General features: G+C 45.1%; 1 protein-coding gene and 1 long non-coding RNA gene across 2 annotated transcripts in view; one reads left to right on the top strand and one right to left on the bottom strand.

The window, feature by feature from the left end:
• The first annotated feature begins 490 nt into the window (after positions 1-490).
• LOC140697378 (uncharacterized) lies at positions 491-9642 on the top strand. Its single transcript, XR_012074349.1, has 3 exons — positions 491-646; positions 8386-8502; positions 8902-9642. It is a non-coding gene; the product is annotated as an uncharacterized lncRNA (long non-coding RNA).
• The window catches only part of AOAH (acyloxyacyl hydrolase), a 155339-nt gene continuing 151413 nt past the window's right edge, over positions 7631-11556 (bottom strand). The window contains exon 22 of the mRNA XM_072964672.1: positions 7631-8964. Coding sequence (XP_072820773.1) covers positions 8836-8964 — 129 coding nt within the window. The 3' untranslated portion in view covers positions 7631-8835. The remainder of the gene's footprint in view (positions 8965-11556) is intronic.

Genomic DNA, 11556 nt, shown 5'->3' with positions numbered 1-11556 from the left:
CCAGTGATTCTGATGTACAACCAGAATCTAGATCAGTGCTTCGCAAATTGTAGTGTGTAAATAAATCACCCGAGGATATCATTATAATACAAATTATGAATCATTGGCAGGTAGTCCAAGATGGTGCATTTTCAACTAGCTTCCCAGTGACGCCTGTAAAGCTGGTCTGAGAACCACATTTTGAGTAGCGAGGGAGGGAAAGGGAAACTGACGTGTTGGTTACTCCTATTGCTCAAATGCCTTCCAGGTGGGTTCTAACTTACACTGAGTTGAAGCTGCTACTTGTCCTTCTATATCCATCCTTCCTTCTCTCCTGGTAGTAAAATTCCCCATTTTCAGCTACATGCTTGCTAGACAGAATTTTTAGCCTTTAAAGCTGGCTGGTCATGTGACTGCACTCGGCCAATTGAGATGCGTGCAGACGTCGACCCCCAGGGAAGGGGCGTGGCCACCCCTCCCTGCTTCCTGTTTCCGGCTTCCGGGCGGCTCAGGTGCAGTCAAGGCAGTGGTTGCTCTGGGAAGCTTTCTTGAGCCACAGAGCAGAAGCTACCTGCTGAAGGTGGTGGCAACATGAGAGAAGGAGCTTGGGTCCTGGGCAACATGGAGTCTCCTAGCCCTGCACCACCTGCCGCTGGAAGTCTTTTATGTGAGCAATACCTTTTTATCTTTTTTGAGCATTGTTTTTTGAATTTCACTCGTAAACAGCTGAACCTGAACCTAGGGATTCTTAACGCCGTCTGGCAGATTGTGTGTCTGTATCTTTCCATCCATGACAGCAGCGGGGTAAGCTGGATCTTGAGGAAGGGGTAGATATGTTCCTGTCAGAGAAGGGAGGGAAGGCCGAGTAGACAGCGGATGGAAAGACACGGAGCTGTGAGAGGGCTGGGCCTGTCTTTGATTCACTGTTTCTGCAGAACAATCCCCTGGAAAACTTAGAGAATTGGAATGAGAAGAATCCCATGAGCCTGCAGGCTGGCTGGGCTCCAAGTGGTCTCAGCTGGGTCTCTGGCTGCATCCAGCTGTTGCAAGGGTGGGCTGGAAATTCCAGGAAAGCCTCTTCCACCTCTGAGGCCCTGGTGAAGACTGGGGCACCTCGAGTCTTCTCCATGTGGCCTCTCTTCCACATAGTGTCTTGTACCCCATGGCCTCTCACAGCAGCATAGCCTCTGCTTCCCTCCAGGGCGACTCTGAGACCTCAGAGGGCGATAGTGGCAGCTCTATCTCCTGGGTATTGGGCCTGGATGTGGCCATCTCCTTTGCACCTCCCTCTCTGGGCCAGGCTGGCCTCGAGGGGTGGAAATAGATGCTGTCTGTCCGTGGAAGGAGTTGCATACACACGCTGGGCGGGCAGACTTACTCGCTGCCCATGTTTGTCATGACACGTTTCCTGTGGCTGGGATGTGTGATAAACGAAATGGACACGGAAGGAGTGAGACTGCAGGGCAGGGTGGAGTCTGTTGCTGAGTTCCGGCTTTACTTCACAGAGAAAGCAGACCCCAGGCTGTGTGGTGGCCAACCTACACCCTGGTTACAGATACAATGAGAAAAAGTGTTGGTTCATCACTTGCCAAGTTGTACAAACCTTATCTTAATGTAATAAAGGTGTGGTCACCTACTGGCTAGCAGCACGGAGCCTGGAACAGACAGCCTGACTTCAGATTCCTTATTCATCATTCATTAGCTGTACAATCTACAGCAAGTTACTTAATTGCTCTCTGCCTCCGTTTGCCAATCTGTAAAAGCAGGTAATCATAGCAGACCTGCCTTCTGTAGTTGTTGTAAGGATTAAATGAGATAATACATGTCACTCAGCCCTCTTAAGTATCAGCTCTTGTTGGTAATTTGCTCACAATAGTGCTCTCATTTGAAAGAGGAAGTACCTGAGGCACCAGGAGCTTAATTTGAGCAAGATTCAAACCCAGAGAAGTGCCTCCAAAACCTGTTATTTCCTGAAGTTCCCGCTGTATTTTGATGTGGCCCCCAGCTCCAGGCAGCAGCAGGAGAGAGTTTTGTTCTTTCCATGGGAGTTATATGAGCCTGCAGTCTCCCCTTATTATTCCTCAAAAGCCCCCCGTTCCCCTAGCAGCCTCGCTCGACGTGCAGGCTGATATTTGCAGAGCTACAACGTGGAGATCACTGTAAAAATACTAACACCTGGGGATTTTTCTGAGCTTGTGCAAAGTGTGCCAACACGGAGGGCAGAGTCCTGAGGGGAGACTGAAAATCTCTGGAGTCTGAAGCTGCCTTGAGCTTGGGCTGCCCTGGAAACCCTTGGTGCACCCTCCCACGCATCTTTCTGCTGCAGTTTACTGACTGCAGCTTTGTGAACCTGTGAGTTACATTTGCAGTGCTCTGAGGCCGAAAGGGTTCCTGTAAATGTTCCATGTAGTTAATTATAAACAAAGCAGCCAGCCAAGAGCACAATGCCCAAAGAAATCCTTAGCAAGCCTCATTGTGTGCTCTTTATTTTTCCTCTGCATTTCTATCCATCCAAGAGCTGCAAAAATATAATCCTCTTTAACGATAAATTCATGATGATGAAGCCATTATTTTTTGATATTGTGGTTTTAAGAAGTGACTCAGAAACAGGCTTTAAAAGCAACCTCTCCCCCACCCTCCTTTACCCCAAGCAAAGGACCAGATTAAAAGAGCTCTAGTTTGTATGAATATTTATGCTAGAACCTCTGCCAGATCAGATTAGAAGAGTTCATCCTGCCGGGCAAATACGGATTCTGTTCTGAGATTTAATGAGAAACTGACATGTTAATAGCATATTGATGCATCCATTCATCAGGAAATCCATACATGCGTCTCGGGGCCCTGGAGAGGTGGTGCCTTTGCCATTTTTAGTTCTACCAGGAAGGTGGTTGTTACAATGAGAAGAATTCCAAAGACATCCTGCTTCACACAAAAGATGAGGAATGAGGGGACTCTAGTCTGAATATACCTGGGAAATTCCTCTCTTGACACTGCCAGTGAGTGTGTGAGAGGCTGATTCCTCTAAATAGTGTCTCCCAAGGAGTTTCTGTAGAGCATGATGACCACAGGGTGTTAATAGTTCTCGTAAGAGGAGCAGAAGGGGCTCTGGGTCAAAATCTTGGGTAAAAACAAACAAACAAACAAAGCATAGCTACAAAACAGAAACAGACTCATAGACATACAATACAAACTTGTGGTTGCCAAAGGGGCGGAGGGTGGGAAGGGATAGACGGGATTTCAAAATTGTAGAATAGATAAACAAGAGTATACTGTACAGCACGGGGAAATATACACAAGATCTTATGGTAGCTCACAGATAAAAAAAAATGTGACAATGAATATATATATGTTCATGTATAACTGAAAAATTGTGCTCTACACTGGAATTTGACACAACATTGTAAAATGATTATAAATCAATAAAAGTTTAAAAATAAATAAAAAATAAACAAAATAGATGTGCAACAAGGATTTACGGTATAACACAGGGAACAATATTCAATATCTTGTAATAACCTATAATGGAAAACAACCTAAAAAATCTATAACTGAATCACTATGTCATACACAATATTATAAGTCAACTCTACTACAATAAAAAATAAATTTAAAAAATAACAGGGAAAAAAAAGATCTTGGGTAAATGATGAGCTGAAAACACTTGTTTACGGCAGAACTTTTAGCCGGTGACTTTCTAGGAAGCAGAGAAATTACACTGTGCTTCTAGATTTTTTTAGACAATGGAGTTCTTCCCTCTCAAAGCAACACATCCCATAGCACACAACTTTTTTTGTGTTATGCACCCGCCTTGGCAGCCTGGGGAAGCTGGGGACCCCTTCTCAGAAGAACATTTTTAAGTGCAAAAAATAAAACACAGAGGATTACAAAGGAAACCATTTGTATCGAAGCCAAATATCACACTACTAAAAATATTTTGAAATATTAAAACATGGGCATACATTAATATATGTATTTCTTTTTTCATGGGTCTAATACTTGCAGGTGTTTCAAAATACTGATGGCCATGAATGATATTTCAGGATATGGTCCTTCCTCATTATTCACAAATTCTGTATTTGTGAACTCACCTACTTGCTAAACTTTATTTGTAATCCCCAAAATCAATACTCCTGGCACTTTTGTGATCATTGGAGGAGTGAAAAATTTCAGTCGCCAGACCTGCACGATACTGGCTGAGGTTGACTAAAGCAAGACTCTGCCTGTGGTTTCAGCTCTCATATTGTGAACAACTGTCCTTCTCTTAGTGTATTTACAGCCACATCTGGGGCATTTTTATGCTTTTTGTTGGTGACTTCACTGTTTAAAATGGCTACGTTCAGTGCTGAGTGCTATCTTGTGTTCTTAAGTGCCGGAGAATGATGTGCCTTATAAAGAAAAGAGACGGGTAGTTAAGCTTCACTGAAATGAGTTTGAGCGCTTTTGGCTGTGAGTTCAACGTTAATCAACCAACTATAAATTAAACAAGATGTCTTTAAACAAAAGCCACACATTATAAAAAGATTGTGTATTGATTGGCTGACGATAATTTTGTGACCACAGGCTCACAGGAACATAACCCTGTAATTTCCCCTAGGAGCAATGGTCCAGCATTTGCTAATTCAGTATTCAAGGTGACTTTATAGAACATAACTGCTCTGAATGATGAGAATGGACTGTATTTGCAACGGATGTAATGTGCTATGAAAATATATGTGACAAAGACAGATAAGAATACAGCGGTAAACATTCAGTGTTTTATAAAAATACAGTGTTGCCTATGTTCATAATTAAAGGAAATGGTGAATTTTACTTAGAAGGTAGTAAAGACAATTTTTCCCATTCAAGTTCATAGGCACTCTTAATTCTGGGGGAGGGTGGGGTCCCCGTACACCCCAGTTCAGAATCCCTTCTCTAGTGGTATGAACTCAGGGAGAGGGTGGGGTTGTGCAAATTCCTGGGGGCTCAAGTTCTTCTACGGTGTGTATCAATACAAGTCTCGTAAAGAATTTTTAGCTGCTTTGCTTTTGCTGGGGGTTGGGGGAGTTCTGAAAATTTTTTTCACCAGGGCCTGAACCCAAAAGGTTCTACCAAATGAAAGGTGCCCAGGGATGTGGGTGGGGATAGAAATTCTTGATAATTACCCATGTGGAAAGTGAGGAGACCCATTTCAACAGAACAGGGTAAGAGAACTCTTTCATCTGAAACTGGAGAAACAAATGACAGTATAGTATTGGGGTGTTTAGATGAGGACCGTGTAGGGGCCCTAAATCTCCCCACCAAGCGTGCCCAGAGAGGAAGGCATCCTCTGTGTTGATCGCTCTTCTTTCTCAGTCTTCTCACCAGAAGAGTGTGATTCAATGGGGCTAATTTAATATGTCAGAAAGCAGCTCCTTGTTTCTAAATAGAAAGAAGTCAGGAAGAGCAACCTGGAGAGCAACTTTAAAACCTCATTCATTCATGCACGTGCTCACTCAGTACTACTTATTGAGCCCCTCTCCTGGGCCAGGCATTGTTGTAGGGCTGTGGATACAGGAGTGAACCTGACCGGCCAGGTCCTTGTCTCCTGGAGCTTCTGTTCCTGTTCTGGCGCTTCTCCCCAAGAGCCACCACAGGAATGGGGCAAGGGGATGGAGAGGGATGCAAGCCACCGCAAGAAAGCCCTTCACGTGCCTCTCAGAGGCCAGCCAGCACTCACACACTATGATTCTGAAAAACTGGAGGCTCAAGGGGCACCAGTGCAGAAATAGGGGATGGAAGCTGTTCTCCGCAGCTCTCCTGTAAATTCTGACAGTCAGAAGCTGTAAGAAGTATACACAGCGTCTTTTAGGGACAGAACATCCCCAAGCCAGAGAGAAAGACATGGTTAAATCTCAAAAAAGGGGAACATGTCTGGGTTGGTGTGGAGTATAGAAAATGGAGCAGATGTGGACACAACTCACACATGGGCTCCTGATCCGGAGGAGGGCACCTGGCCTCGGACTCCAGTTCTTGAGAAGACAAGAGTGGTGCTTAGGATTTATTTTGTGCTGTATTGGTGTATTATAAAAAAAGTGAGCTGGCAGCACTGTCCTCTCCCAGCCCTTGATTTCTTGGTGCTGTACCCCATGAGTGAGGTCAGGGCTCAGAACTCGGTACCTCCATCCTCCCACCTGAACCTGTTCAGGTAGAGAATGAGGAAGATGGAACTGGTTAAATTATCCCCAAGGTGGGGGGTTCAGTCCCTAAGAGAATTTAACCAGGAGAAAGTGGCAGGCAGAGATGGCATCTAGGGTGAGAGACAGGAAGCGGACAGGCTGAGGACAGTCCAGCCTGGGAACCCCGTCCCTGTACCCTCCAAACCTCTCTCTCTCCTCCTTCTAGTTTCCCTCAACTTTTAAAAATAACTCTATTCCTTCAGGGCCTTCTGGGAAAAGATCAGGGCCTAAAATGAATTCTCCACCCCTCCCAAAACAGCAAAAGCAATACAAGATTATCAACTTCACTAGTACTCTGGGAACTAAAAATCAGAATAGCCATAAAGTAACTTGGAAGCATTTTAAACAAAGAGGGGATTGAACAGAATTCTTTCTAAAGGAATACAGAATTCTACTGCAGTGTTCTCTGGGTGTATCTTGAGACTGAATGATTAAGATTTCAGATAAAAAACAGTTAACAAAACAACACTACAAGTATTGGCATTTTAGTGCTTAGAAATAAGATGAGATGTTGGAAAACCCAAACCACTAATGCAATTACCAAGATCCTAAAAGTGGACACATCCCTCAGGAGGAGCTGGGTATACCAGGTGTCCACAGCCCAACACTTCCACACCTCACACTCTGTCTATACTCTGAGTTTGTATTTCTTGCTTGAAACAAGCAGCCTTCTGAGGGCTTGTTGGTCCCCTGTTGATCTACCTCCTGGGACATGTGCTGGTCATGCTGAGCCAAGGATTCTATCCAGGTGACAGAAATGGACAGGTTGACAACATTTGAAGTGTTTCGGCCCTCAAAACTGAAGCTCATACACAACCTGGCAAATTAATCTTGTGAGCAGAAGTAGATTTACTAGAAATCTAAGAAGGAATGTTTTCGGGTTCTTCCCAAAGCCCTGGAAGGAGCCCCAACAATGAATTTGCATGGTCATTTGCTTTGTAAAATGTGCAAAAGTAAGATATTTTAAACACAGCTGATTCCTCTCTGTCACAATTTCCCATATATTAGGTGGCTCTGGGGTAGCTATGGGAATCTTGGGGAGGTTGAAGCAGAGATCCTCTTAGGTTGGGTTTAGGTTGAACTATTAACGTGGTTTGCAGTCATTTCTGTGCACAGTTAGATTATTGCTAGCCATCCTGGTGTAGGAAGGACTTCCAGGTACGATCCCAGTGTCCACCAGCACTGTGACAAAGGTGCAGGGCTAGTGGTCAGATCACAGTATGAGAGTACCCTACAGCTCCCGGCACAGGAAGTGTGCGGGTCATGGAGGAGAAACAGGGTGTGAAATGCACAAAGCCGGAAGCTAGTCTGTGGTAAGGTCTTCCCATCATTGATACAGTGAGTGGGAGATCTGGTTCACACTAGTGACTTGTCCAAATAGAAGTCTCCCCCTATCAGGAATAAATAAATAAATTTAAAAAATAAAGGAAATAATGAAGCATACACAATTATACACATACCGTCATTATAATTTTGTCTTTATTGAGACAGAGATTTGGGTGCAGGTGGTTTCTTTGGGAAACCAGCCCCCAAAGTTGGAACACGGAAGTGAGAAGAGTGACACAAGGAAGGAGGAAGAGTCATTTAAGGCAGTCACTCCTGTGAGCGAAGGGGGCTGATTCTGCTGACACCCCCTAGAAGCACACAGAAGACTTTCCCAAACTGAGCACTAGAGGAAGAGGCTGGCGCCTGTATTTATTGCCCCCTGCTGCGATCAGAGATGGGCCGGGGGGTGACACACCAGTGAGAATATGGTGCAGTAGAACTGAACAGAATTCCTGAGCTTATATGGATGCAACGCTTTAACAGCACCACAAATAGGGAGTGTGTCTTTAATAGGTCCCACATAAAAGAAATTTGATAGAGGTCTTCCTAGTTTGCCAACCATCCTAAAAATGTACACGACTTTACCAATAATGAGTTCTGTAGCTGAAAGTAACTTTTCTAAGCTATCAAAAGCAAGCAACAAATTTTATTTTTCTGTTCTAACTATAGACAGGGATATCACAAAATCATTGTTATAGGAAGAGGCGATCAGATTATGCTGCCAAAGAATGCAAGGACATCTTTTAAATAAAGAAAAATTGTCATGTTTTCCCTTGACTTTGTGGGGTGTATGGTATTTGTCAGCTTTTACAAACTGTAAGCTGTTGTGATTTCTTTTCTCATTCTAAATAAATATTCAAGTTTGCACCTAATTTTGTGTTTACAGTTTTGTGTTCTGGTGTGAGAGTCCTTGGCAGCCAGCCAACAGTCTTCTGAGGAAGAGCCATCTTTAAGACGTCAACCACAGAGGGAGGACCAGTTCCCTGGCATGCCAAGACCCTGGGTAAGTTGCTGAATGTCACTAGATTTCTTATTTGTTTTTGGAACAACTAGTCATTCAAAGGCACAGATAGATAACCTACTGCTTGGAATGGCACTCAAAGCACTCTATTAAAGGTTATCTGAGGTTCAGCTGGAGGGGGACTGATCCCAGAAGCACACAGAGTCACACCATCATTTAGATAAGCTCTTAAATGAGAGAAAAGCATTTTGCAAAGATGCTGCTAAAGAGGTTCCTGTGAGTTTGTGACTCAGCAGCCCCAAGACTGTTTGTTGGATCCATTTACCCAAGTTTCTGTCTCCCTGAGCTCCCCGGGAGCATGTGCCCCCGCGGGACTCAGTGCCCCCCTTGGTCTCCGAACACCTGCTCAATCTGGGGGTTGAACGGGTTCTCCTTTCCCAGGATCTGGGGCCACTGGAGCTGCACCTTTTTCCAGAAGTGATCTGCCACCAGCTGTAAAGCCACCTGCAAGAGAGCACCCAAATGAAGAGTAAAAGGGAAATTATGACAAAGAAAAGATGTTTCCAGTGAGATTTACTCTATTCTTTGTGTGGTGGACAGACTCCAAGATGGTTCCTCAGGTGGGGCTGGGTCCCGAAGGAGGCTGTGAGCGGTGGGGAGTGTGGCTGGAGGGCCAGGGGGAGGAACTGTTGGCTTAGTTCACAGCAGGCCTGTCTCCAGCTCGCCCAGCCTGATGCCTGCTCTCTGGTTCATTGTTGTACATCCTTTTGTTCACGATGTCAGCAGGATCTATCCTTGGTTGTTCAGTCCTGTGGCTTGTCATTAACATGCCTTTGATGAGAAGTCTTTCTCTGCAGATAATGCCCTCATTTAGCAAATGGGGCCTGGAAAGTCCTCCAGGGCCCAGATGGCTACATCTCCACAGTGGGGGAGGGGGGTTAAAGCTGAAGGATAAGAGAAATGTGATTGCTGAGGGCCTCGGAGGGGAGCACTCTGTTCAGGGAAGATGCTCAGGGATGTCCTTGACTTTATGAGAAGCACATGGACATTGTCTTCAAAGGGCACATCATGTTCATTCCAGTGAGCCGTGCCGCCTGCTCCCTGTGATGTAGGGCAGCCCTCTTCCACTCTCTGAGCCGAAGTTCTCTCATTTGCAAAATGAATAAATGATCTAAAGACCTATCTGGGTCTCAACTGTGTATAAGATTTTAGCAATTGTTAGAAAAAACTAGAACTGGTGAAGTCGATACATTAAATATCCTCAGTATTTTAATATGTTCCTGAGCCTTCGGAGGTGGACCCAGATTCCATCCACCGAACAATATAATCGTGATCATATCCATGTGGTGTCTAGAACAGACACACCCCCAACTGCCCCCCGACAACACATACCACACACACACACACCCCTTCACGTACCAACCCCCACATACACACATACCACACACATACATACCCCCTACTCCCAAACAGGCTGTCAAGCTAGCAGGTGTCCAAGAAGGGTCTGGTCGTCTCACACACTACGCAATCAGTGTCCTCGCAAACAGAGGACTTCTTGTGGGCTGTGTTTCCTGCTAGTTCTCAACAAAGTAGGCTGCTTCCAGGTCTGTGAAAAATCACTAGTTCTTCTTTTTTGTTTTTTTTTGCCTTTCAACTTGATACCCCTAAGCAGTCTTCCTAACAATTATGTGGTGCCACGGCGTTTGTGGTCATTTATTTCCCAGTCTAAATTAATATGGGAGGAGACGGGGGTGAGGACAAGAAAAGGAAAGTTAAAATGCAAGAGCTCAGATTTGAGCGGTGGTAACTGTCTGACTTGAAAGCAACTGGTTGGCTGCCACTCCACTGGAGATTAAACTGTTTATGAGTGTGCACTGCTAATATTTTGGATCTGAAATGAGAATGGCATTGTTATTACTAAACTAGAGACGTGATAGAATGGCCCACTATAATCATTCATTCCTCTGAGAACCGTTTACTGAGAGCACCAACTGTGGGCTTTTCTCACAACCAGCCTCCTCCTGTCACTCCCGTGATGCACTGCACAGGGCAAGGCACTGCCATCCTCATCTCTCCCAGTGAACTGTTCTTTGAACACAGGCATCTTTTGTGGTTCCCTATTCACAATTAAAAGTATCAAAGCGATACCTATTCACCTGAGAAAAAATTTAAAAAGATAACTGAGCAAAAAGAGAAAAACAGAATAAAAGTTATCTTAATTATAATAGAGATAGTCACTCTTAACATTGAGTGTAGAGCCTTTGGGAGGCCCACACGCATGCACACACACACACAGACAAATTGGATCCTTCTGTAAATACCATTTCATAATCTGCTCTTTTTGAGGTGTAGTTTACATACAGTAAAATTAACTCTTTTTGGCAAACAGTTCCACACGTGTTGACAAATGCATACGGTTGAGGAATCATCCCAGCAGTCTATAATCTGCTTTTATTTCCTTTGCTCTATATTACAAACATATTTCTGTGTCACTAAAGATAGATCAATATCAATTCGCTGCACAATACTCCATCAGATAGATGCAAGCTAATTTATTTCACTGATGGAGATTTTTTTACTACACATCTCCCTAACACCTCCCCTCAGTACAGGGCATGGAGGCAGTTTCCTCCTGCCAGTGCGCACAACATCTGCAGCACCGGGTGGGTGTGGGGGTGGTTCACAGGCTGCCTCAGTCTCTAACCCTGCTGAACACATACATGGAATGAAACCTGGTCCGACATGAGGTTCCAGTTAAGTGGAATGTTCTGGTTAACAGAGGTAGGCCCTTCCTGGTCTCTTCCTTTGCAGTTGCCTCGGCTGCCTGCGCTCTTGCAGGGCCCCAGCTGCAGAGCGTCCAGATAGTTGCCATGTGGGCGGTGCTGCTTTTGTCCAGACATCGCTGCCAATTCGAGCAGGTGTGCCCTTCCTCCGGGTAAGTCCCCGTCGGACAGGCCCTGGTGCTGTTCTGCAGGCACCCCTGCACCCCAGTGCTTCTGTGGGGCACTGCCACCCACCTGTCTGCCTGCTGCTGATGGTCATTGGTCCACTGCGAACGTTCCTCTCGTTCCCCTTGGACACTCTCATAGAAGAGGG

The sequence above is a fragment of the Vicugna pacos genome, chromosome 7 (genome assembly GCF_048564905.1).
Source record: "Vicugna pacos chromosome 7, VicPac4, whole genome shotgun sequence".
NCBI classification, from domain to species: Eukaryota; Metazoa; Chordata; class Mammalia; order Artiodactyla; family Camelidae; genus Vicugna; species Vicugna pacos.
The sequence above is the reverse complement of the archived record's forward strand: the minus strand, read 5'-3'. Positions and strand labels throughout refer to the sequence as shown.